This window comes from Trichechus manatus, unplaced genomic scaffold (genome assembly GCF_000243295.1).
Source record: "Trichechus manatus latirostris isolate Lorelei unplaced genomic scaffold, TriManLat1.0 scaffold00120, whole genome shotgun sequence".
NCBI lineage: Eukaryota > Metazoa > Chordata > Mammalia > Sirenia > Trichechidae > Trichechus > Trichechus manatus.
Genome location: NW_004444056.1, coordinates 805454 through 832272, shown reverse-complemented (window position 1 = coordinate 832272; position 26819 = coordinate 805454). Strand labels below are relative to the sequence as shown.

At 39.4% G+C, this 26819-nt stretch overlaps 1 protein-coding gene across 2 annotated transcripts; it reads right to left on the bottom strand.

The window, feature by feature from the left end:
- Positions 1 to 340: 340 nt before the first annotated feature.
- LOC101342614 (zinc finger protein 782-like) lies at positions 341 to 26819 on the bottom strand. 2 transcript variants are annotated; one of them, XM_023738591.1, is made up of 5 exons: positions 26657 to 26668; positions 26143 to 26199; positions 15531 to 15657; positions 13913 to 14008; positions 341 to 2985 (listed from the first exon to the last, which is right to left on the bottom strand). In XM_023738591.1, the coding sequence occupies exons 2-5, from the start codon at positions 26155 to 26157 to the stop codon at positions 824 to 826; spliced, it is 2400 nt and encodes a 799-aa protein (XP_023594359.1). In that variant the 5' UTR covers positions 26158 to 26199; positions 26657 to 26668; the 3' UTR covers positions 341 to 823. The 2 variants fall into 2 exon arrangements, with proteins under 2 accessions (XP_023594359.1, XP_023594358.1); XM_023738590.1 differs by having other exon boundaries at positions 26143 to 26819.

Genomic DNA, 26819 nt, shown 5'->3' with positions numbered 1-26819 from the left:
GGTTTGTTCAACTTTAACACATCCAAAACATTTATACTTATCTGCTATTCAGTGACACAGTTCTTGGTAAACGTTTTCCTTATCTGTTGAAATGTTGGACTTGAAGGTATTTAAATCTGAATAATAATGAATTGTGAATAAGAGCTTATACTCACTGAGGATATTGTCAGGGCCCTCTCACTTGTAATTTTTCTGATATTACACTGAGTGTACACTTCAAACAGAAGTCATATGCATAGGCTGTATTAACTGAAAGATGACTATGTAACATATAGAGCCAAACCTGAAAGAGCTCAGCAGAGAACAGTTTTATTTCCATGACACCAAAACACAAACAGTATACACGGAGGACACTCTTTTTTCCTCACTCTTGGACCCTGTTCCATCTTGGATGGACAAGATGGACTCTTGTTCCATCTTGTGTGCTTTAATCTTGTGTTCATGAGTCCCATGGTCTCCCTGGGAGTCATTTCCATCCCATTTTGATGAGGAAGAACACAGAATATGCAGGATTTTGAAGGATGTTGCTTACAGGACTTTTCACTAAGCACACATTCTACTAGTCAGATGTAAGTGACAAGACATCTCTTGGATGAAAGAGTGGGAAATTTAGAAAAATTGTTAGCTTAGGGAGAAGAGGAAATAGTTATTGGTATCAAATTAATCAGTACATGTCATATGGGAATTACCGATGTGCAAGTCGAAGGTTGACTTCTGGTGGGAAGATTTCTGTTCTGTGAGATTGTCTTAGTGCTGATTCTTGCTAAAAGTTTTCTTAATTCGCCACATTCAAAGGGTTTCTCACTTGTGAGTGCAATTAGAATTAGGGTTGGCTTACACCTGAAATACTTCCCACATGGCTTACATTGTAAGGTTTTTCCACTGCATGTGTTTTCTGATGTTCTCTGAAATCTGACTTCCAGCTGAAAACTTTCCCACATTCATCACATTCATATGGTCTCTCCCTGTGATTTCTCTGATGAGCTCTAAGGTATGAATTTCGGTAGAAAGCTTTCCCACACTCATTACATTCATAGGGTTTCTCACCTGTGTGTGTTATCTGATGTAATCTCAGGTCTGATTTACAGCGGAAAGCTTTCCCACATTCATTACACTCATAAGGTTTCTCCCCTGTGTGTATTCTATGATGTTGGGTGAGGGCTGACTTACAGCTTAAAGTTTTCCCACATTCTTTACATTCAAAGAGTTTCTGTCTGTTGTGAGTTCTCTGGTGTAGGGTAAGGCAAGACTTCCACCTAAAAGATTTTCCACATTCTTCACATTTATATGGTCTCTCTGCCATATGAATTCTCTTATGTAGTCGCAGGTGTGAATTATACTTGAAACCTTTCCTACATTCATCACATTTATAGGGTCTCTCCCCTGTGTGAGTTCTTTGATGTTTTATTAAGATTGACTTATACCTGAAACTTTTCCTACATATGTTACATTCATTCGGTGTTTCCCCTCTGTGAGTTTTCTTATGTTCACCCAGATATGACTTCAGCTTGAAACATTTCCCACATTCATCACATTTATAAGGTCTCTCTCCTGTGTGAATTCTCTGATGTCCTCTAAGAGATGACTTAGAGCCAAACCACTTCCCACATTGTTCACATTTATAGGGTTTCTCTCCTGTGTGGGTTCTCTGATGTAGTTTGAGGATTGACTTCAGCTTGAAAGATTTCCCACATTTTTCACATATATATGGTCTCTCACTTGTGTGAGTCATCTGATGTTCTCTAAGGAGTGACTTACACCTGAAACATTTCCTACATTCATTACACTCATAGGGTTTTTCCCCTGTGTGAATTCTCTGATGTTCTCTAAGGAGTGACTTACATCTGAAACGTTTCCTACATTCATTACATTCATAGGGTTTTTCCCCTGTGTGAATTCTCTGATGTTCACTGAAGTGTGACTTTCGGATGAAAGACTTCCCACACTGATCACATTTATAGGGCCTCTCGCTGGTGTGAGTGATCCGATGTTTGCTTAGGTAAGACTTCAGTTTGAAAGATTTTCCACATTCATTGCATTCAAAGGATCTCTCCTCCAAGTTCGTGCTCTGATGTTTTGTTAGTCCTGACTTCTTGCTAAAAGTAGTCACACATTCATTACATTCATAGCATTTGTCCACTGTGTGAGCTTTCTTATGTAAAATGAGGGTTGACTTCCTAGATAAGGGGTTTTCCCTTATATGAGTTCTGTGACACACATTTAAAGGTAACTGGCAGTTAAAGGTTTCCTTATTGCATTTGTTATAGACACAAAATTTCTCTGCCGTGTGAGTTCTCTGATGTTCTTGGAGGTCTGATTTTTTGTTCCAAGTTTTCCCTCCAGTGTCAGTTCTCTGAAGTTGAACAACCCGATGGAAATTATTCCCATACTGACTACATCCATTTTTATTAAATTCATAGTGATTCTTCTCTTCTGTGGGAATGCTCCAAGAGACAGAAAGGGTTGATTTATCACATAGGTTTTTACCAAACTGATTATAACGTTTTAGTTTTGTGTGGTTACTAATTGGTGTAATGAGGGCAGCCTTCTCAAGGAAAGCTTTTCCATGTTCATTATATTCAAAAGTTTGCCCCAAAGTCTGAATTGTCTGATGCTGAATATGTTTCTTCTCCCAACTGAGGGCTTTCACATTTTGATAACAAGCCAAAGATTCCTCTACAGTATTTGATCTCTCATTCCAAATTCTGAGGAGCGATTTTTCATACACATTAAACTCATCATCATTCTTTCTTGAATAATTACAATGTGGGGCCAATGGTATGAGACCCAAGTAAGTAGGTCCTGTAGTGTCATCTGTACAGAGCATTTTTCTTGAAGTAAATATGTCTATGCCCTCTTTACGTGCCTTTCCTGCCAATTTCTCTTGCTCACTGGTCAGTATTTTGTTGTTGGTGAATAAAACTTGGCACAAATGTTTGTCTTGGTTTCCCAGGCTCTTCTCTAAGCAGTCATCAAGCTGGCAGTCTTTTAAAAATAAAAAAATTAAAAATGCCATATGAAACAGCACATTTTTTAATTGAATGGGACTTACATACATATGTTATTATTGTTGTATGCTGTTGAGTTGATTTCAACTCATAGCGACCCTATGTGACAGAATAGAACTGCCTCATAGTGTTTCCTAGGCTGAAATCTTTACGGGAGGACATTGCCAGGTCTTTTTCTCGCACAGTGCAGCTGGTGGGTTAGAACTGCCAACCCTTGAGTTAGCAGCCAAGCACTTAAACCATTGTACCACCAGGGCTCCTTTACATACATATACCCTACTATATATATTACTTCTAGTTTTCTGGCTGTTTCTCAACAAGAAAGTAAATTCAAGCATATATTCTCTATGTTCCCTTTCTTTTGGGGAGAAAAAAACTTGCTGTAGTGAAAAAACAAAGAGTGGCAATGCATATACATATGTATTTGACATTTAAAATAAAACTTTTATAACTGCTTAGAAGGGAAAATAAAGACAGGAAATAGTGAATGGAGAATGGAAGATTTTTAATAGGGCTGGATTCTGGGAACAGGAAAATAAAAAAATAGGCAAGGGAAGAAAACTTGGTGGATGAAGCTTTTCAGGGGATCTGTAAGAATCAGGTTTAGACCAGAGAGGTTTACCAGAGTCCAGATACTTCTGCTGTCAAATATAGGTTACTATGGACGGATACTCTTAATCTACATGTTTCCAGTTGCAGCTCCGTCTTTTCCACTCTACACATCAACACCAAAATAAATTTATAATGGTACTAATTTTCTCATATTTAAAAACATACGGACTATGGCTCTAATTCTGACATTCATGCATATGGACACAAATGCGTAAGAGGAAAAGACTGACAGGAAAAAAATCATCTTTCCATCTGAATTGGACTCACTGTTCTAACCTGGCTCTGGTGTCTTGGTTTATAAGAGTGTTGTTCAAAAGGGAACCTCACCTGACCATCAAATTTTCTATTTCACCTTTTCAATGTTCCCATTCATTTTCCCAAAACCAGTTAAGTCCTTAACTCTGCTTTCCATGATAAATTGCGTATATGAACTATGAGAGCCTCACTGATCATAAATTTCATCCTGTTCTAAGACACTTTAAAACTACCTTTAGTACCTATTTAACATAAGTTCTTATCTATGTAAGAACTGCTGCTGCCCACGTTCCAGCAAACAATATCAGATCATCCTAAAAATATCAGATGGTCCTAAGCCCACGGTATTGGTATCAACACATAAAAGAGAGATTAGGCATCTTTTTGGAAAACGAAGTTTTATACTAACTACACACACATTAGGTGACCATTCCACAGGTCTAACATATTTTATGCTCTAATCTGGCCAGGCCCTTTGCAATCTTTAATGGTTCATTCCCAACAATAATGTATCCACGATCTTTCCCTAAGTTACTCTGCATACCACCCTTATCACTACTCTAACTATAGTTATTCTTCAAGGTCAAGCTACTTTTCCCAAAATTAAAAAACAGAGGGTATTATATCTTCCCAGTAATTTAAGCAACATTACCTTAAAATCTAAAAGTATTTACTGCCTACGATATTCATTTTAATAATGGATATATAGATAGCACTCTTGCATACTGATAAAATCTATTTTGTAAGCAAGGTACCATCACTGAAATCACGCTGTATCTCAAAATTCCTATGTCCATAGTTAAACAGGCAGCATTCTCCCATCTTTGGTTATACCTAAAATAACAGTTCCTCTTTAGTTGATGCATCTTAGATGGTATAAAATATATCACATGCAGTTATGCTCAAATACAATGTTCATTCAGATGTATTTGCATACCCCTGTGATGCAGATAAAATCAGAAGTCCGTAATAAGCAATTTCTCTAAGAATTACCAGGAAAGCTCTTTCCCACACAACTCTTTCCCACACAGCTCAGACTCAATGCCAACCTACACCTGATTATTCAAAAGTTCCAGAATTTTGATTCAGACATTTACATTTAGGGTTAGTACTTTTTTAGTGAATTAACATGAAATACTTATCCCCTATCAGGATTTGTATTCAAACTCCCACTCTCTCATCCCCCTGAATGAGCATTATGCTTAATGACTTATTTACAAAGTACAGAGTATGGAAAGAGGGTAAGATTTAACTATATAGTGGAAAAACCCCAAAACCCCATAATCCCAGTCTAACTACGAAAAACATGAGGTAAACACAAATGGAGAAACATTCTCCAAATACCCTACCGTTAGTATTCAAAACTGTCTAAGTCATGAAAAACAAGGATAGTGTGAGAAACAATCATAGATGGGAAGAGAATTAGGCGATAATGACATCTAAATATAATATTGTATCATGTAGGGTATCCTGGAACTGAAAAAGGACATTAGTGAAAAAACTAGTGAAATCCAAATAAAATGTGAAATTTAGTTAATAATAATGCACTAATGTTGGTTCTCCAGTTGCGACAAATGTACCATGGTGATATCAGATATTAACAATATGGGAAGGGAATCTGGATGAAGGGTATCGAGGACTGTCTTTGAAATTACTGTATAAATGTAAAAATATTTGAAAACACAAATTTTTATTTTCAAAAAAAGAAAAAGGACTAGTGTCTAATTTCCCAAATACCTCCTCCCTGGCCAATACTAGAGAAGACGTAACAGAAGACTAAGATGTGGAGAAGAAGGTAAGATCACACATTCTTTTACTCCAAGTTCTACTCTGAATCCTGATTCGTGCTTGAGCACAAACTGGGTATCAGATGAAGTTTCAGACAGCACTGAACTGGTATTGATGGAATGTTATAAAATACAGAAATCATGGGAGTTCCCCAAAATGTCAATAGACAGTAACGGAAAATTTAACAGACAAGTTTTTAAAGCTTCTCTAGAGAGAAATTAACTGGTTTCATGTTTGTACAACTAAAAAAAAATTAATATGTGACTACAAATTTTCCTCTAAGCACTGCTCTACTTGTAGCCCAAAGGTTGTAATACACATGTTGTAAGCATGTCCATCAACAGGTGAATGGATAACCAAAATGCGGTGTACACATACAATGGACTACTATGCAGCTATAAAGAAAAATGAAGTCCTGATGCATGCCACAACATGGATGAACCTTGAAAACATCATGGTGAGTGAAATAAGTCAGTTGCAAAAGGATAGGATACTGTATGATCTTGCTTACATGAAATAAGCAAATATATAAAATGCAAAGATCACTGATGGTTAATGTAAGTGGGAGGGAGCAGGAAAGGGGCAGTTTTTGTTTTGGTGGTGTAATAAGGTTGTGTGTCAACTTGGCTGGGCCATGATTTTCAGTGGCTTGGCAGTTATGATGTAGTTTAGCAGTCGTATGATGATGTGATCACTTCCATGATGCAATTCGATACAATGTGATCACCTCCATAACGGGATCTGCAGTGAGTAGCTAATCAGTTGAAAGTGGGTTTCCTAGGGGGTGTGGCCTGCATCCAATATAGGTGGACACTCTGGGAAGGCCTGTGGGCTTTTGCTGACTCTGGAACCTGCAGCTGGCTCCTGTTCATCTGACCTCCAGTTCTTGGGACTTCAGCTAGCAGCTTACCTGCTGTCTTGCCTGCCGATTTGGGAATCTGCCAGTCTTTGCAGCCTGTGAGTGACAGCCTTGCTGTCTGACCTGCCGATCTTGGGTTCGCTAGCCCCTGTGGCTACGTGAATAGGAGAAGCTTCCAGCCTGACCCCATGGACTTGGGACATTCCAGCCTCTACAACCAGTGTGAGCTATTTCCTTGATATAAATCTCTCTATATAGCTATTTATATGCTTTACTGGTTTTGTTTCTCTAGAGAATTCAGCCTAAGACATTTGGTACTGAGAGTGGTTCTGGAGAAACAAAATTGTAAGGATGACTTTTCTAAATTGGTTCTCAAATCTGGTTAAAGATGTTGATGACTCTGCTTCCAGTAGTAAAGAGGACACTGCTAATCCATGGTGTGAGGTGGCAATAGAAACACACAAAGTTCACCACCAGTAGATCAGGTATTGGAGAAAGGTGAGGCTCTGTGTAATCACATGTTCAATACCTTTCCACAATTTTGTCATAATGAGAAGTATAAGGAAGCTGCTTGGTGGCTCCTACTTTTGCTAGACAAAGTGGTAAGAGAAAGAGAAGAGCACAGTGCTTCAGAGTGAAAGCTCAAGTGCTGCACAGAACAACCTCAAAGTTTCCACTTGTGCCTGGTTTCTTACAGTAACAGAGCTGATGCTGCTGAAAACCAAACCCAGAGGCTGATCGTAAGAGTGGCTGAATTACAACGCCAACTTAATTCCCAACCTAGAGCGGTATCTGAAGTTAAAGTGAGGGCACTGATTGGGAAGCAATGTGATCCTGAAGCTTGGGATGGGGACATAAGAGCACATAATCAGGAAGCTGGAGACACTGAGTCCCCAAATTCTGTTGAATCACTCTTGCTAACAGAACCAGCACTCTTACTTCCATCTGAAGAGATTATTCCATCTTTGTCTGCTAAGTCACCCTCCCCGGTAAAACCATTAGCCCCTCCACCTCCATCTAGTTAGATTAACCCAGCTGTATCTAAAAAGCCTTTGTCTGAGTCATTGCCTGGATTATCGCCTGAGGCAGATGCCTTACAAACCAATGCTGAATGTTCTCAAAACACATCCTCACCACGCATTTTGGCTTTCTAGACCTATAACAAGACTTAAGTACCAGCAATCCCCAAAAGTTGAAGTACAAAATGTGACCCAGGAGGAGGTACACTACACTCCAAAAGCTTGACTTTTCCAGTATGTACAAACAAAAACCTAGGAAATATGTGTAGAAATGGCTATTAAGGGTGTGGGATAATGGTACAAGGAACATAAGGATGGATCAGTCTGAGTTTATTGATATGGGCTCATTAAGTACAGATTCTTCATTCACTGTTTCAGCTGGAGAGGTTAGGAAAGGATCTAATAGTTTATTTGGTTGGGTCGCTGAAGCATGGATTACTCGGTGGCATATACTAAAACAAGTTAAAGTATCACACCTACCTTGGTATACTGTAGAAGGTATCCAAAGGCCTAGGGAAATTGGCACGCTATAGAGTGGACTTATCAGGTTAGACCCACAGATCCACACATGGAGTGCCAAAGGACACACCTTTTACCACAACAGTGAGGAAAAAATTTGTGAAGGGAGCCCCAGCATCCTTGAAGACTGCTGTGATTGCTATCCTATGTAAGTCAGATTTGACAGTGGGAACTGCCCTAACTGAATTAAGACATCTAACTACAACGGGGCTGACTGGACCCTGTAGTCATAGGGGCCAAGTGGCAGCACTCAACTGACAAAGACAAGGTGGGCATGGTTATCATAATGGACAGCAGTAACCAGAATAGTCTGACTTGTATGGACTTATGGTGCTGGCTACTTAGTCATGGTGTCACTAGGAGTGAAACAGACAGGAAATCTGCTAAATATTTACTTGATTTGTACAAGTGGAAGAATTCTAGGTCAAGTGAACAGTGGTCTAACTCGAATTGCCAGAATAGAGAGTCATGGACTCTCAATCAATTCCCAGACCTGAGTGAGTTTACAGACCCACAACCCCATGAATGAAGGGAAGCCTAGGCTGCCATGAGGAACAACCTCACTACACTGCCAAAAATTTATACTGTTAATCTTTCTCCTACCTTTCCCCAAAGGGATCTATGGCCTTTTATGAGAGTGACTGTTCACTGAGGAAAAGGACATAATCAGAATATTTGGAGATTACTGGATACTGGCTCTGAACTGACACTAATTCCAGGAGACTCAAAACGTCACTGTGGTCCACCAGTCAGAGTGGGGGCATATGGAGGTCAGGTTATTAATGGAGTCTTGGCTCAGGTTCATCTCACAGTGGGTCCCCAAACCCATCCTGTAGTGATTTCCCCAGTTCAGGAATGCATAATTGGACTAGATATACTCAGCAACTGGCAGAACCCCCACACTGGATCCCTGACAAATGGAATAAGGGCTATTATGTTAGGAAAAGCCAAGTGCAAGCCATCAGAACTACCCCTACCTAGGAAAATAGTAAACCAAAAGCAATACCACATTCCTGGAGCAATGGCAGTGATTAGTACCACCACCAAGGACTTGTAGGATGCAGGGGTGGTGATTCCCACCACATCCCCATTCAACTCACCTATCTGGCATGTGCAAAAAATAGATGAATCTTGGAGAATGACAGTGGATTACTGAAAACTTAACCAGGTGGGACTCCAATTGCAGCTGCTGTTTCAGATGTAATTTCGTAGCTTGAGCAAATTAATATATCTCCTGGTACCTAGTATGTAGCTGCTGATTTGGCTAATGCCTTTTACTCCATACCAGTTTCAAAGGACCACCAGAGGCAGGTTTGCCTTCAGCTGGCAAGGCCAACAATACACCTTCAGTGCCCCACCTCAGGGATGTATCAGCTCTCCAGCCCTATGGCATAATTTAGTCTGCAAGAACCTTAATCACCTTTCCCTTTCCACAAGATACCACACTGGTCCATTACATTGATGACATTATGCTGAATGCACCTAGTAAGGAAACAGTGTCAATGACTCTGGATTTATCAGTAAAACACCTGTGTGCTTGAGGGTGAGAAATTAATCTTTCAAAAATTCAGGCACCTTCTACCTCAGTGAAATTTCTAGGGGTTCAGTGGTGTGGGGCATGTCACAATATTCCTTCTAAAGTGAAGGGTAAGTTATTGCATCTAGTCCCTCCGAAAACTAAAAAGGCACAATGCCTAGTGGGCCTCTTTGGATTTTGGAGGCAACATATCCCTCATTTGGATGTGTTACTCCAGCCTATTTATCAAGTGACTCGAAAAGCTGCTAGTCTGGCATGGGGCCCAGAACAAGAGAATGTTCTGCAACAGGTTCAGGCTACCTTACAAGCCGCTCTACCTCTTGGGCTGTATGATCCAGCTGATCAATCGTGCCTGAAGTGTCAGTGGCAGATAGAGATGTTGTTTGGAGTCTTTGGCAGGCCCCTGTTGGTGAATCACAGCGCAGACCCTTAGGATTTTGGGGCAAAGCCCTGCTATCCTCTGCAGATAACTGCTCTCCTTTTGAGAAACAGCTTTTGGCTTATTACTGGGCCTGAGTGGAGACTGAACACTTAACCATGGGCCACCAAGTCACCATGCAGCCTGAGCTGCCCATCATGAACTGGGTGTTGTCTGACTCACAGAGCCAAAAAGTTGGACATGCTCAGCAGCACACCATCATTAAATGGAAGTGGTATACATGAGACTGGGCCTGAGCAGGAGGACCTGATGGCACAAGTGGCATGAGGAAATGGCCCAAATTCCCGTAGTCTCCACACCTGTCATGATACCTTCCATCTCCCAGTCAGCACCTATGGCCTCATGGGGAGTTCCTTATGACTAGCTGACTGAGGAAGAGAAAATTCGTGACTGGTTTACAGATGGTTCAGCATGATATGCAGGCACCACTCAAAAGTGGACAGAGGCAGCACTACAGCCCCTTTCTGGGACCTCTTTGAAGGACAGTGGTGAAGGGAAATCCTCCCAATGGGCAGAAGTTCGAGCACTGCACCTGGCTGTTCACTTTGCTTGGAAGGAAAAATAGCCAGATGTGTGATTTTATTCGTATTCATGGGCTGTGGCTAATGGTTTGGCTGGATGGTCAGGGACCTGGAAGAAACATGATGGGAAAATTGGAGAAATATGGTGAAGAGATATGTGGATAGACCTCTCTGAATGGGCCAAAGAATTGAAGATATTTGTGTCTCCAGTGAATGCTTACCAAAGGGTGACCTCAGCCAGAGAAGGATTTTAACAATCAAGTGGATAGAATGACGGGTTCTGTGGAAACCAGTCATTCTCCTTCCCTAGCCACTCCCATCATTACCCAATGGGCTCGTGAACCACGTGGCCAGGTGGCAGGGATGGAGCTTATACATGGGCTCAGCAACATGGACTTCCACTCACCAAGGCCGACTTGGCTACAGCCACCATTGAGTGCCCAATCTGCCAACAGCAGAGACCAAACCTAAGTCCCCAGTATAGCACCATCTGTCAGGGTGATCAGCCAGCAACCCTGGTGGCAAGTTGATTACATTGGACAACTTCCATCATGGGAAGGGCAGCATTCTGTTCTTACTAGAATACACACTTACTCTGGATATGGATTTGTCTCTCCTGCATGCAATGCTTCTGCCAAAACTACCATCCATGGATTTACAGAATGACTTATCCATTGTCGTGGTATCCCACACAGCATCATTTCAGATCAAGGAACTCACATCACAGCAAATGAATTACGGCAATGGGCCCGTGCTCATGGAATTTAGTGATCTTACCATGTTCCCCATCACCCTGAAGCAGCTGGCTTCACAGAATGATGAAATATAACTGTCTAAAGACACAATTATGGTGTGAGCTAGGTAGCAACACTTTGCAGGATTGGAGCAGTCTTCTCCAGGAGGCTGTGGACACTCTAAACCAACATCCAATATATGGTGCTGTTTCTCCCATAGCCAGGATTTATGGTTCCAGGAATCAAAGGGTGGAGATGGGAGTGGCACCACTCACTATTACCCCTAGTGACCCACTCACAAAATTTTTGCTTCCTTTTCCCACAAACCTATGTTCTACAGGTCTAGAAGTCTTAGTTCCAAAGGAAGGAATGCTCCCAAATGGAGACAAAACACAGATTCCACTGAACTGGAAGTTAAGAATGCCACCCCCCACCGCTTTGGGCTCCTCACACCTCTGGATCATCAGGCAAAGAAGGGAGTTACCATATTGGCTGGTGTGACTGACCCTGACTACCAAGGGGAAATCAGACTGATGTTGCATAATGGAGGTAAAGAAGAGTATGTCTGGAATACAGGACACTCCTTAGGGCATCTCTTAGTACTACCATGTCCTATGGGTAAAGTCAATGGAAAACTATAGCAATCCAATTCCGACATGACTACTTATACCCAGAGCCTTCAAGAATGAAGTGGACACTCTGGCAAGGCTCCAGGGCATTTGCTCACTCTGAAATCTGCAGCTGGCTCCTGTTCGTCTGATCTCCAGTTCTTGGGACTTGAGATAGCAGCTTACCTGCTGTCTTGCCTGCTGATCTTGGGATTCATCACTCTTCACAGCCTGTGAGCAAGAGCCTTGCTGTCTGACCTGATGATCTTGCATTCACCAGCTCCTGTGGCTACGTGAATCAGGAGTAGCCTCCAGCCTGACCCATGGACTTGGGACATTCCAGCCTCTACCACTGCGTGAGTTATTTCCTTGATATAAATCTCTCTATATAGATATTTATATGCTTTACTGCTTTTGCTTCTCTAGAGAATCCAGCCTAAGACGGGGGGCATTGAGTTTATGTTAATTGTGGTGGAATGTTTTGGAAGAGGATAGTGATAATGGTGGCACAACATGGAAGAAATGTAATCAATGTCATTAAGTTGTGAATGTGGAAGTTGTGCTGGCAGATATTTTAGTGTGTATTTTTCACAATAAAAAAAAGAGAATAGAAAAAAAAAAAGGTAGCAGGCTGATTATGGTCTAAGGGCTATAGTTTGCCAACTCTTGTTCTAGAGCATCATCCACTATCAAAATCCACCACTGTCAAGTCGCTGCCAACTCACAGCAACCCTATAGCACAGAGTAGAACTGCCTTATAGGGTTTCCAAGGCTATAAATCTTTAGGGAACCAGACTGCCACATATTTCTCCTGTGGAGCGACTGGTGGGTTTGAACGGCCGCCAACCTTTCCGTTGGCAGTTGAGTGCTTTAACCACTGCACCACCAGGTCTTCTTCACCCATTATATTTGGTAGAAAATCAGAGAAATATATTAAGGTAAGATACTTTAACATGTTTCTTTTTCTCTTAATAGCTCTTACAATTTTTTCATTTATGAATCTGGATGATAACTTCTTTGGTGCAAAGATATTCAGAACTTTAATTTTGTCCTTTTTACAAGTTTTTTAAACATTATTCAAATAACTTCCACATGATTTCATCGTTTTTGGCCTGAATTCATTCTTGTTTAATAGATAAATGAACCATGAATTATTTGCATGTTTACTGCCTTACTATTATATATCTTAAACTTTCCATATTATTTTTTAGGTATATTTCTTTGGTACAATATGATAGTATTTTCTCCTAAACGAGAAAAAACAAAAAAACAAATCCATTGCCATTGAGCAGATTCCAACTCATAGCAACCCTACAGGACAGAGTAGAACTGCCCCATAGGGTTTCCGAGGCTATAAATCTTTATGGAAGCAGACTGCCATATCTTGCTCCCACTGAGCGTCTGGGGGGTTCGAACTACTGACCTTTTGGTTAGCAGCCGAGAGCTTTAACCACTGTGCCACCAGGAGCAATTTCAACCCATTGTCATTAATTGTTGTCTTTCTTTATTCTGAGATTTGCTGAGCTTTATAACTACTGTTTTCATTGCTCTGTTAAGAAAATTTTTCTTTTTAATAATTAGGAAGATTGTATTCTTGCTCTAATTAGATACTTTTATAATTATAAACATATATTTCATTATTTGTCTACTGATTTTTACAACACTCAGTAATTCCATTACATAGTCAATGATTGTTTTTTCTCTCTCTTGCTATCTTTTAGCCAACAACTTCAGCTGTTTTTATATTCATAGTTTTAGCTTGTTACTATTAAATATAATTCTATAACTTGATTTATCAATTGCAATTTATCTTTTTGGGAACCCAGCTTTTAAAGATCAGAAAATAAATAGGCTTAATTACACTGGCTATGTTATACCTTCACTTTGCACACTGTACTGGGTCTGTTCTTTTTAAATTTTCAAAGAGAAATGGTGCTGAAAGAACCTACCACTAACTGATCAGTTTGGATTCAATTTCTCCTTGATACCTTCTGTTAGATTTCAATAACTCACCTATATAGCTCCTGTGTAAAAATTCTTCATCTGATAAGCAAGGATCTCTTCCTTGTTCCAGCTTGAAAATCACTTCTGGTTTTGTAAAGCAATACCCTACAAGTGGGAAGTAATTCAGGATGTGAATCAGTTACATGCATCTTCAATGATTCTGAATGTGGAGGAAGGTATAAGATTAGATGCTGCACTTTAAACGTGTTAATTTGACCCGTTTTGGGGGGAAGTGACAAAAGGAATAAATCTCCATAAATCCCTGAATCCCAAGCCTAAATAACATCAAATTCTAATAATGGTTCAGGTTTATTGGGTTTTACAAAAGGGATTACATGAAACTTCCACTTCTGACCATGATCATGAGGGAGTATCAGGGACCAATTTATCTTTACATGTCAAACTAGAAAACCAAACAAAATTGAACAACAGCAGGACAGGAATTCCTAAGAAAAGGGAAAATAGTTGGTGAGTCCTATGATTGCCACAGCTTACAGTCTGGAGTTTCTAGGCCACAGCAGAGAAAGGAGAAACCAAAAGAGAACCGGACAGTTTCAATATGTTGAGGAGCTAAGGCTGTGAGACTGGGAAAGCCAAGGCAACTAAATTTTGAGGGGCAAAACTGGAGAGGAAAGAGCCATACTAAGGGAGAGCCATGGACACCTGCAGGAAGATCTCTGTGAATCTTTCGCTGAGTACTGACTTGTTCAACTATGTAAGGAAACTACCCAAGACTGGCAGAAAAACCACTGGAAAGGAATAAGATGAAAAATCACCAAAGCACACATAGAGGTGGGACACTGTGATCCCACCAGCTAGAGGATTCCTTAATACACTAAAGATGCACAGTAAATAACCTGATGGGCACTGTCTTAGGATAGGGGCTAAATTAGTCCTAGACTAAAAGGTGCTCTGAATCCAATATAACAAAGCTTTTTAAAAAGCAAATCTTGAAATGATCAAACTAATTCCAAGTAACTTAACTGTACTCCAGAAAAGCTCAAAAATATTTAAAAGAATTCTACAATTCTATCACCCAAAAATGTAGTGTAATGGGTTGAACTGTGTTCCCCAAAAAGATATGTTCAAGTCCTCGAGAGCTATGAACGTGACCTCATTAGGAAATAGGGTCTTGCAAACATAATCAAGTTAAGAAGTGATCCTAATGAGTTAGAGTGGACCCTAAATCCAATTGATGGTGTTCTTGTAAGTAGAGGGAAATTTGCAGAGAAACAGACACACACAGAGGAAAGAAGGCCATGTGAAAAAAGAGGCAAAAGCTGGAGTGATGTATCTATAAACCAAGGGATACCAAGGATTGCTGGCAACCACCAGCAATTTAGGTATTTAGGAAGAGCTTAGGAAGAGGCAAGGAAGGATTCTTCCATAGAGCCTTCAGAGGGAGCAAGGTCCTGCTGACATCTTCAGTAAAGATTCCTAGCTCCCAGAACTGTGAGAATAAATTTATTATTTCAAGCCACTTGGTATGTGGTAATTTGCATAGCAGCCCTAAGAAACTAACACAAATTTTAAGAGGACAGGAAATGACACATAAAAGTAGCAGCCAAGAACAAAAGAATGAAGAGAATTGCATTCTATACAGAGTTAAATGGTGAGGTCTGCTCACCCACTGAGACGAGGTGGCTGTAGTTCTCCAGCATCACGTCTCTGTACAGGGTCCTCTGAGCAGGGCCCATGTGCTGCCACTCCTCCTGGGTCAGCTCCACAGCCACGTCCTTGAATGACACTGATGCCTGTAACAGCACATCTCTTATCAATCTGAAGAGTTCAGAATTAGGTAACACTGAAAATAACTTTGGAAACTAATTGTTATAACATTTACTGTTGTGAGTTAAAAACAAAATGTTGTAAAGGATGACTATTGCAGCCCTAATATTTTAGGGATACCGGGGTACTCATGAAATTAGTACAAATATTATTCTCATGCCCTAATTAGCCTGTATTTATTTCATAAAATATTTACATATACTATCAGTAACACACTACCCTGGGGTTTAGAATTTAACCTTATGCAAAGAATTTGGTCTTTGACTCCAACACCTGAGAGATTATCTCTAAAAAAACTTTGGAATTAAGTGTCATCTATAAGGACTCTGGATCACACCGAACTTAACAGGTTATGTCGGTAGGGTGATGAGGTGACTCTGGGATGGGCGCTGGCCAGGCCAGAAAGACCTACTGTGTGATACCTCAGGATCACCTCCTGATACCAACCAACTTCAGTGGGGAGAGGGGCTAGAATTCCCATTATGTAATGAAACCCCTAATAACGGGTCTGGACACGGAAGCTCCATGGACTTCCTGGTTGCTGAAAGACATCGATGCACATGGGAAGGGAGGGTGTCCCTTTTTGCTGTAATAAAACTGTAATCATAAGTACAGTGCTTTCCATAAGTACTGTGAGTTGTTCCAGCAAATTACTGAACCTGAGGGAGTCGTGGGAGCCTGAAGTCTTGGGCCTACCTGGCAGTCTGGAGGATTGTGTCCTTTAACTTGTGTGCTCTGACCTAGCTCTGAGTGTTTAGGGTCAGAGGAACAAGTGCTGAAGAAAAGAAGTGGAACAGAATTGATAATCGATTTGATTAATTCTGAAAGTTTGTAGTGAAAAGTATGGATTTTTATTTGTTTTGATTTTTATATCCCTACAACTAATGATAAAGCTTAGCCTCATGTCCTTTTTTTTTTTGGTTAGATAAACTTACTATAAATAAGTTTCTTCTAATATTTTTCAATACCCCAATGAACTGTCCTGAGCACTCTCTAAGGTATACAAATCACTCTCTCAAGGGGACTAATGAAGAGATACTTGTATGCCCTGGAGGTATTACACAGGTCTTGTATTTTAGAAGTAATGTTCTAGAAGAGTAGGTGTCCACAGCAGCAAAAAAGAAACAAATTTAAGAGATAACCACTATATCAAGGCAATGTGAGGCAAGAGATAAAGAAAACTAATTCTTGTAATAAAAAAAAAAGAAAGAAATGAAATTTGGGCATTTATGTTCACTGAGCAGTTAGGTAGATGCTGATGCCATAAACTGAGACTGGAAAAACTGAAGTATAGAGTTGGGCAGAGGGTCAGCGTGGGGCCAATCCTGTTCAAATGTCCATAGAACATATAGGTGGAATTATCCAAGAATACACAAGGGAAGTCTAGGATGAAGATAAAAATTTAGACAACATCAGCCATTAGGTGGTAACCGAAGTCATCTACTAAGGAGAGAAAAGAACCAGATGCAGAATTCAAAGAGCACCAATACTTAAGAGGCTGGAAGAAAAAGAATAGGGCATGAAAGATGAGAAGTGATTTCCTAAATGAGGGGAAGAGAAACTGTAGAAACTAGTGTTAGAAATTAAGAGAAGACAAAATTAAGAGAAGACAAAATTTCAAACATAAATGATTCCTCTAGTTCAAGGTCATAACTGGGTCTACTGTTTGAGGATAGAGTCTAGTGGGGCAGTGGTGGAAACAGCAACAAATTAGAAACTATAGCAATAACCTTAAAAAAGGTTATGGTATGAAGGGTGTTAGCAGTGGTGTTACTTTGAAGACTTCAGGTTCTGATGTATCTAGAAGATACAGCCAGCAGTATGAAAGTGCCCATTTCCTCACAACTTGGAAATGCTGTGTGCTCTCAAAGTTAGTTTTGCCAATGTGATAAAGTCAGAGTTGTCCTTTCTCAGCCATAAGCTATATCATCACTTAAATAAAGGGAGAGAAACATTTGTGTTCACGAACTGGAAAACTCAATATGGTCAAGACATCAATTCTTCCCAAACTGATCTATAGATCTGGTGTATTCACCATCAAAATCCAGGAACTTTTTTGAGATGGATTCTAAAATTCATATGGAGAAGCAAAGGACCTAGAATATCCAAAATAATTTTGAAAAAAGAATAGAGGACTCATATCACCTGATTTCAGAACTACCTGTGAAGTGGCAATAATCATGAAAATATGGTATTAGCAAAAGATAAATAGAGGAGACTCCAGAGTCTAGAAATAAACCAAATATATATAGTCAACTGATTTACAACAGAGTTGCCAAGACAATTCAATGAAGAAAGTTTACCCTTCTTAACAAATGGTTCTATAACTTTAAAATATATATGGGGGGGGGGGAGGAATGGTGGAAACGATTATGACCAGTTTAGGCAATGGGGCAATAAAAAATTATAACTCATAAAATAAATAAATTGAAAAAACTGCAAAAGTTGATAAATATTAACCAGACACAGGCTAAGGGAAAGTATCTTCAAAATCTAAAGAGAGATTTGTATCTAGAATATACACAACTCTCCAAACTTAGTAATAAGAAAAACATTTTTTTTTAATGGAGGAAAAGAATTAGGTATTTCACCAAAGAACAACGATGGAAAATAGGCAAATAAGATGTTCATCATTAGACAATAGGGAAACACACATAAAACCAAAATGAAATGCCAGTACATACTTACTACAATGACATGAAGTAAGCCACACTGAAAATGCTACATACTGGAAAAGCACAACTGGATTGCTGGAGTAAGTACCACCAAATTTCTACACTCCAGAAACACAAAGGCACTGCCAAAACTTGTCAAAATCAACTATTTCACAACAATCCAAGAAGTGTTTATTCATGAAACAAGGAAGAATCTCAGTAAGAACAGTGAGCATAAAGACATTTAAACTTACCCTAACCCCATTCCACAGCTCTGTGGTAGCACTGGAAGACAAAAGCCTTGCAACTATGGTAGCAGTGAAAACCAACAGTTCAGTAGCCAGAGGAGGGGGTAGAACAGGTTTGGAGCCTCAAAAGCCCCATCCCCAAAGAACTCTCACTGTCTGACCTTAGGAAATGAGCTTTCTATACACGGCTTCGGCTTTAAAAAGCTTCAACACATTCTTGAGAATCTAGAAGGCCAATCTCTCACCTCTAACTGACCATGATGCTTTGCACAAGCAGGAAGTGAAGGCTAAGGCAGACTGTAAATTTCCTACAAAAGCAGTGAAAGAATGCCCCAACATAGACTCACAGGTAAGTCTGGCAGAGTTACTGGGTAAAAGAATTTAGGGAAACGTCCATTCAGTCATTAGCTGACCCATAAGCTAACCAACCAGATGCTTCCGTGGCAGCACACAGAAAAGACTACAGACTTTACAAAATTAGCCTCGGAAAGTCACTAAACAAACAGCAACAAACAATAACAACCGTTGCTAGGGAGGGGAGGAATCTAATTTACAGAGTTGCCCATTATCTTATTTAACAGGTCCAGTTTTCCACATAAAAAAATAGATACATATATAACACATGCAAGGAAAGAGGAAGAAAAAAAGCACATTCGACAGGAATTTTCCCTAAGGAAGCCTAGTTGTTGGACTTACTAAACAAAGACTTTACATTAGCTATTATAAGTGTGCAAACAGTAAAAGGAAACTATGACTAAAAAATTAAAGGAAACTATGAGAATGATGTCACAAATGATGTCTCAGCAAGTAGAGAATATTAATAGATAAAAATTATTAAAAAGAACCAAATAAAAGTCAAGGATTGAAGAGTACAGTAATTGAAATGAAAATTTCACTAGAGGACTCAAAAGCAGATTTGGTCAAGGAAAAGAAAGAATCCACAAACTTGAATATAAACTGAGATTGTGAGAAACTTAAGGAAAAAAATAATGAAGAAAAATGAACACAGCCTCAGAGACCTGTGGGACACCATCAAGTATACCAACGTATGAATAAAGGCAGTCCCAGGAAGAGAGAAAAAGGACCAGAAAGAATATTTGAAGAAATAATGGCAGAAAACTTGATAAAATTAGATGAAAATCATTAATCTACACATTCAGAAAGCTCAATGAACTACAAGTGTGAAAAGCTCAAAGAGATATACACCTAGACACATCATAATCAAACTGCTGAGAGACAAAGACAAAGAGAACCTGGAAAAAAGGAAGAAAGAAGTGACTCATCACAAAAAAGGGATCATCAGTAAGATTAACAACCGATTTCTCATCAGAAAAAATGAAGGCCAAAAGGCAGTGGGATGACATATAAAAACAAAGGTAAGATAAATCAAAGTTCATCAATTAAAAAAAAATTATGTGCTTTATGATACTCATGAGGAGTGTGCCTCTTAGCTCAAGTAGATACAAGAGACTAAATGGGGAGCTTCTGTCCAGAGGTGAGATGGGAAGGCAGAGAGGGTTAGAAGCTGGTTGAATGGACATGGGGAACCAGGGATGGAAAGAAGGACTGTGCTGTCACAGTATGGTGAAAACAATTAGAGTCACGTAACAATGTGTGTATAAATTTTTGTAGGGGAAAAATTTTTTTAAAATTATGTGCTTTAAAAGACTTCAAGAGGGTGAAAAAGCAACATTCCTGGAATGAAAGAAAATACTTGCAGATCACATATCTGATAAGGGAATTAAATGGGCTCAGGGGAAGTCCCTAACTAAAGACAGAAGCCACTGGATAAATGCTCCACAACTTTTCACATGTGAAATCTTGTAGGAACTGTCCCTACAGTTCCTCAGAGTGTTCCCATAGGACTCAATCCATAACCCAATGAGGTGATAGGTCCCATTCTCCCTTGAACTAGCTTTTTCTCTATCCCTGTTTTACTCTTCCCAGTACCCCCACTTCTATTCCTGGGAGTACTTTCTAAAATTAACCACACACACAAACACACACACACACACAAGCAACAGTCTCAGAGTCTGGGAAAACAGAGGCCCCATCACTCTTTGCAATGGGTGGCTCAAATTTCTCTCCAGCAGAGGCCAGATTCCTCACAGTCATCTTCAATGCTCCACATGACCCCTCTTCGTCCCTGTCCCTCTTCTACTTTCTCCTTCCTTATTCTACTCCAGCCGCAGTGGCCCACTGGCTCTTCATTGAGCAAGCCTGGAGCAACTCTGCCTCAGGGCGTTCTCAAGAGAGATTAGATTTCCTCAGTCTGAAATATTCTTCTTCAGATATCTGCACGACTTGCTCCCTCATTTACTGAAAAGCTTTTCTCAAATACCTCCTATTCAGAAAGGCCAATCTTAACATTTTGTTTAAAATCTGTGCCTCCCAACACTCTTCCACATTCCTTATGCAGTTCTGTTTTTCCAACAGCAACGAACAACTTATAAGATAAAACAATGTATATTTATAAGTTTACTGCCTGTTTCTCCTCACCTGAAAGAATGAGGGCAGAGATTTTTGTCTATTTTATACAGTTTTCTCTATTTTTGTCCACTGCTGATTAGAAGAGTATGTGCTACGTAGTTCATGCTCAATTAACGAATGACAAATGAACAAATATTTTGTAGCGGAAATGAAAACTGGTACAACCAGTAGGAAGAACAATGGAACAATACTTATCAAAATGAAAAATATATTTAATTCTATGACAAGCTCATCTGCTTTCTACTATTTTACCTCATGGTTTCAACCCTCCCTTCTACACAAGCACACACACACAAACACAGACATACAGGAAATTATTTGTTTATAAGCTTACTCATTATAAATAACAAGTTTCCTTCAAGAGTAAGCTGGTCAATCTAAGGCATGTTTACATAATGGAATACTATGCACCTGCAAAAAAGAATGAAGATCCTCACAAAGTACAAATAGGGAAAAGTATAGAGAATATTTTTGTGTGAAATAAACAACTGTGGAATACTATTATATGGTATTCAACCGGTAAATTAAGAACAGGGAAAAATTATAATAACCAAATTTTCTTTTCTTTTTATAAATATACAGTGACAGCAACTACCTATAGAAGGCAGAGGACATTTGGACAGATGGGGAGAGAGACTGTCAAATTTTTTAATTAATAGCTTTTTATACTGCTTATTTTCGGGGGGATCAAAATCTTTTATTGAGGAGTTTCTGCAGGGCTGAAGGGGTGGGGGCAATGTGGTCTGTTGCTCGTGGGCCAGTAACGATATCCTTGACCCCACAGTCACTAAAAGCTCTGGTGCTTAAACATTATAGCCCTATGAACACACTACTTATTCTAAAACAACAAAAGATAGTTTGGTATGCACAGGTGAAGGACAGAAAAATGGAGGGTGTATGTTTCTCTACTCTTAGTAATTAGATAGCTGCTGTCGAGTCAACTCCAACTTATAGAGACCTTACTATGTACAACAGAACAAAATACTGACCAGTCCTGTGGCATCCTCATGATAGCCAGCATGTTCGAGTCGACTGTTGTGGCTATTGTGCCAGTCTATCTCACCAAGGGTCTCCCTTGCCCTCATTGGCCCTCTACTTCATCAAACATGATGTGTCTAGTGATTAATCTCTTCTGATGACATGTCCAAAGCAAGCAAGTCGGACAATGTTCTGTTGTGACCCAAAAGGTTTTCACTGGCTAATTTTTGGAAGTAGATGGCTAGACCTTTATTGTTTGTCTTAGTCTGGAAGCTCACTAAAAGCTGTCTACCATGGGTTACCCTGCTAGTATTGAAATACCAGTGGCATAGTTTCTAGCATCATAACATATGAAGCACCACAGTACAACAACTGACAGACAGGTGGTGGTTAGTACTTAGAGTATGCAGAAAATGCCACATCCACACACAAACCCAGAAATTCTAGGTTGTAGATGGGCCACTGTGGTGCAATTACTTTTGTGTGTCATCTTTCTAGCCACGGTCTTGTAACTCCACTGAAGTTACTGTGTGATAGGGTAATTGTACCCTACCAAGGGGATTGGTCAGTTTTGCCTTAAAAGACAGCCAATTCCAGAGCAGAGGGAGGAGCCCACCACCACCAAGGAAGGAGAGAGCAGCAGGAGAGACGCAGCAGCAGAGACCCAGCAGCAGGAAAAAGCACAGTGGGCTTCCTGGCCTATGGAGAGAGACAGGTGAGTGCCTTTGGGCAGAGACTGAGAGCCAGGGAGAGGCATGCCTGTAGGCACAGCTGGGAAGAGGCTATTCTGATGGAAGAACTGTATCCTGAGTGTTCTTGAGCCTGAATTGTTAACTGTCGCTTCCCTAATAAACCCTGTAGTTGTATGGTCTATGAGTTCTATACAGCCACTGCAATGAATTACCAAACCCAGTAGGGAGCACTGTGGGAGGGACAGTTGGTGTCAGCATTGGAACAGATGGCTGAGAGAGCAGGCTTGTCTGGCCTCCACCTCATGGGAGTCAGCCTTGTGCTGCTGATCTTGGTTCTCCATTCCCCTTGTGGGGCTGGAGGTCAGACGCCACCTCCATGCCGTTTTTTACAGCCACTATAAAAATATATTTTCCATTTCTGGTGAGAAGCATCTGTATTTTTAAAACTTTTAAAATTACTGACAACTGATTATTGGGATATGGCACAGGACTGGGCAGCTTTTCATTCTGTTGTACATAGGGTTGCCATGGATCAGGACTGAATCGATGGCAGCTAACAACAAAAATAAATGGAAGGATATTCTGTATTCATGGACTGGAAGACTTAATACTGGTAAGATGTTAGTTGACCCAAAGCAATCTATAAGATTAAACATAATCCCCATCAAATTCCAAAAGCTTTCTTTACAGAAGTGAAAAAGCCAATCCTCAAATTTATATAGAACAGTAAGAGGCTCTGAATAGCCAAAGCAATCTTGAAAAGAACAAGGTAGGGGGTCTCGCACTTCTGATCTTAAAACATACTATAAAGCTATAGTAATCAAAACAGCCTGGTACTGCAATAATGATACACAGACAGACCAATGGAATAAAATTGAGATTCCAGAAATAAACTCATAAATCTAGTCTACTCTTTTTCAACAAGGGTTCTAAGTCCATTCAATGGGGAAAGAAAAGTCTCTTTAACATATAATGCTGGAACAACAAGATCTTATATGTAAAATAATGAAGCTGGACTCATACTTCACAAGATATATGAAAATTAACTCATAAGAAATATAACCAAAAAAGTCTTTGAAGAAAACATAGGATTAGTGCTTCAGGATGCAATTTTTAATAGGGATTCTTACATATGAGACCGAAGGCATGAGCAAAAAAAGACAAATTAGATAAACTGGACATCATTTAAAAAAAAACCATTTGTTCATAAAATTTTATCAAGAGAGCTGGACAGGGACTGGACAGCCCTATAAAACAAAACAGGACTAATGAGGTACAGCAGTCCAGAGACAAGGACTAGAAGGCAGGAGGTGATAAGCAAGCTGGTGATAGGGAACCCAGGGTTGAGAAGGGACAGTGTTGACATGTCATGGGGTTGTTAACCATTGTCATAGGGCAATATGTGTACTAACTGTTTAATGAGAAATGATTTGTTTTGTAAACCTTCATCTAAGGTACAAAAAAAAAGAATTATGTGAGATCAAATTGACAACAGCAACTCAAAAGGCTTGATGGGAAGCCTAGGGGGCAGTGAGTTGAAGATAATGGCGACGGAATAATTTGGAAAAGGATAGTGAGAATAGCAGCACAACTGGAAGAATGTAATCGATGTCACTGAATTGTACACACAGAAATTTCTGAAATGGTTAACTTTGGCTATGTATATTTTCAACCAAAAAAAAAAAAGGTCCTTCAAGGTCAAGAAGGGAGTGTTGACATGTCGTGGGGTTGTTAACCAATGTATAAAACAATATGTGTACTGACTGTTCAACAAAAAACTATTTGTTCTGTAAACCTTCATCTAAAGTACAATAAAAAAATAGAAATAAAATAAAATGTTTATAATGTTTCAAAAAAAAAAAGAGTTGGAGACAACCTACAGACTGGGAGAAAATTTTGGGACTCCATATATTAGATAGGGGCTTAATTTATAGAATATATAAAGAATTCCTATAACTGAACAACAAAAAGACAAGCAACCCAATTAAAAAACGGACAAAGGACTTGAATAGACATTTCAACAAACAAGATATACAAATGGCCAACAGGCACATGAAAAGATTCTCTATGTCATTAGTCATTAGGGAAATGCAAATCAAAACCACAATGAGATATCACTTCACACCCACTAAGATCGCTATGATTTAAAAAAAAAAAAGAAAAAGAAAAACAACAGGTGTTTATGAGGATGTGGAAAAACTGGAACCTTCACCCATCGCTGGTAGTATTGTAAAATAGTATGGCCGCTGTGGAGAAGTTTGGTGGTTCCTCAAAAAATTAAACATAAAATTACCATATGACCCAGCAATTCCACACTTCGATATATGTACCTAGAATTGAAGGCAAGAATGCAAGCAGATATTTTATAAACCAAAAAAAAAAAAAGTTGAGTCATTCTGACTTATAGCGACTCTACAGGAAAGAGTAGAACTGCCCTATAGGGTTTCCAAGGCTGTAAATCTTTATGAAAGCAGACTGCCACATCTTTCTCCCATGGTATACTTGTATACATGTTCATCACAGCACTATTCACAAGAGTAAAAAGGTGGAAATGATCTAAATTTATCAACAGATGAATGGATAAACTAAATGTACCATATACATACAATGGAAAATTACTCAGCCATAAAGAGAAATGAAGTCCTGATAAATGCCATAACATGGATGAACCTTGAAAACATTAGGCTGAGTGAAAGAAGTCAATCACAAAAGGACAAACACTGTATAATCTCACTTACATGAAATATCTAGAACAGGCAAATGTCTAGAGAATAAAGTTTACTAGTGATTACTAAGGGCAGGGATGGGAAAAGGGGGAGTCATTGCTTAGGAGGCACTGAGTTTCTGCTAAGGGTGATAGAAAAATCTGGAAACAGTAGTGATGGTTGCACAACATGATGAACGTAATTAATGTCACTGCCTTGTACATATCAAAAATGTTAAAATGGCAAATATTTTATTATATAAATGCATTTACTATAATTTAAAAAAAAAGTTAATTCACCACACTTGTTACCCCGTAGGGTCTGTAGAGAAATTCAAGAATAAACAAACATGAGAAAACCATTATGCTATTCAAAATTTTTCCCTTAAAGATTAAAGAAGTTGTGTCGTTGTTCCGATAAATACTGAAAATGTACCCACTCTAACTCAGTACACATCCATGACTAAACAGAAATCTAAGCAAACTGGTAACTGGAAGGAAGTTACTTACCCTGACAAAGGTTATCTACCAAAAGCAGACAGTAAACTTTAGAGTTAACGGGGAAACTGTGTACTTTCCCTCAACACTGACTTGATCTATTTCTCCTCCTCTATTTAATGTATGGACCCTTATAAACGTCATAAATACATTACAATACAAAGTAGGAAGTGAATAAAGAGCTCACCTGAGGTGTGTTCATTTTCTGTAGCTCTTGAGAGAGCGAGGAAAACTGAATGTTCAGCTGTGGGGATAGAAAGATGACTGGGGTCACTAGACTCACCTGCCAAAATCTCAGCACCCTAGCTGGGGAGCAGCCTCCCTGTGAGGATATGGCCCTTTCGCCCTTGAAAAGGACCAGGTATAGACAGCAACACCTGTCCACATGAGACTCTGAAGTGATCATGTGTATTTGAACATGCATCTTTTCTTTGGTTAAATATAAACTTTTTTTTCTATTGTTTAGCAATACTTTGTGTTCTTAAAATCAATTAAAAGAAAAAAAACCATAAAACGAGGAGTAATAAAATTAAAGAAAACAAAGAATAAGACAGTCTTCTTCCATTAAAATTAGTATAGCAGAAAATACTCAGGCTGCAACATTTAACTATGTTCCTGGTAATACTGTTTAACTTGAGTGAGGATATAGGTGTGTTACAAAGAATTTTAAATGTTTTGATCAGAGGCTTTTGGCTACTGACCTGTGACTCCTGACTGTCACAAACTAGGTGGCCATGGACAATTCACTGACACTCTCAGGTCCCATTTCTTTAAAGCTTTTAAATGAGTCAGAAGTAGATGACCTTGAAACCCTTCATGAACCATCATTCAGGGATCTGTGAGGTCAGGATAACATCACTGGTG

Bases quoted from the DNA above. Each gene is read 5' to 3' on its own strand.
- LOC101342614 (XM_023738590.1), bottom strand. From the start codon at position 26,379: ATGCATGTTCAAATACACATGATCACTTCAGAGTCTCATGTGGACAGG. The intron at 15,658-26,142 runs GTGAGCTCTTTA...GTGCTGTTACAG, and splicing joins AGAAAATGAACACACCTCAG to GCATCAGTGTCATTCAAGGA. The intron at 14,009-15,530 runs GTGAGCAGACCT...TCCCACTTGTAG, and splicing joins CAGCCACCTCGTCTCAGTGG to GGTATTGCTTTACAAAACCA.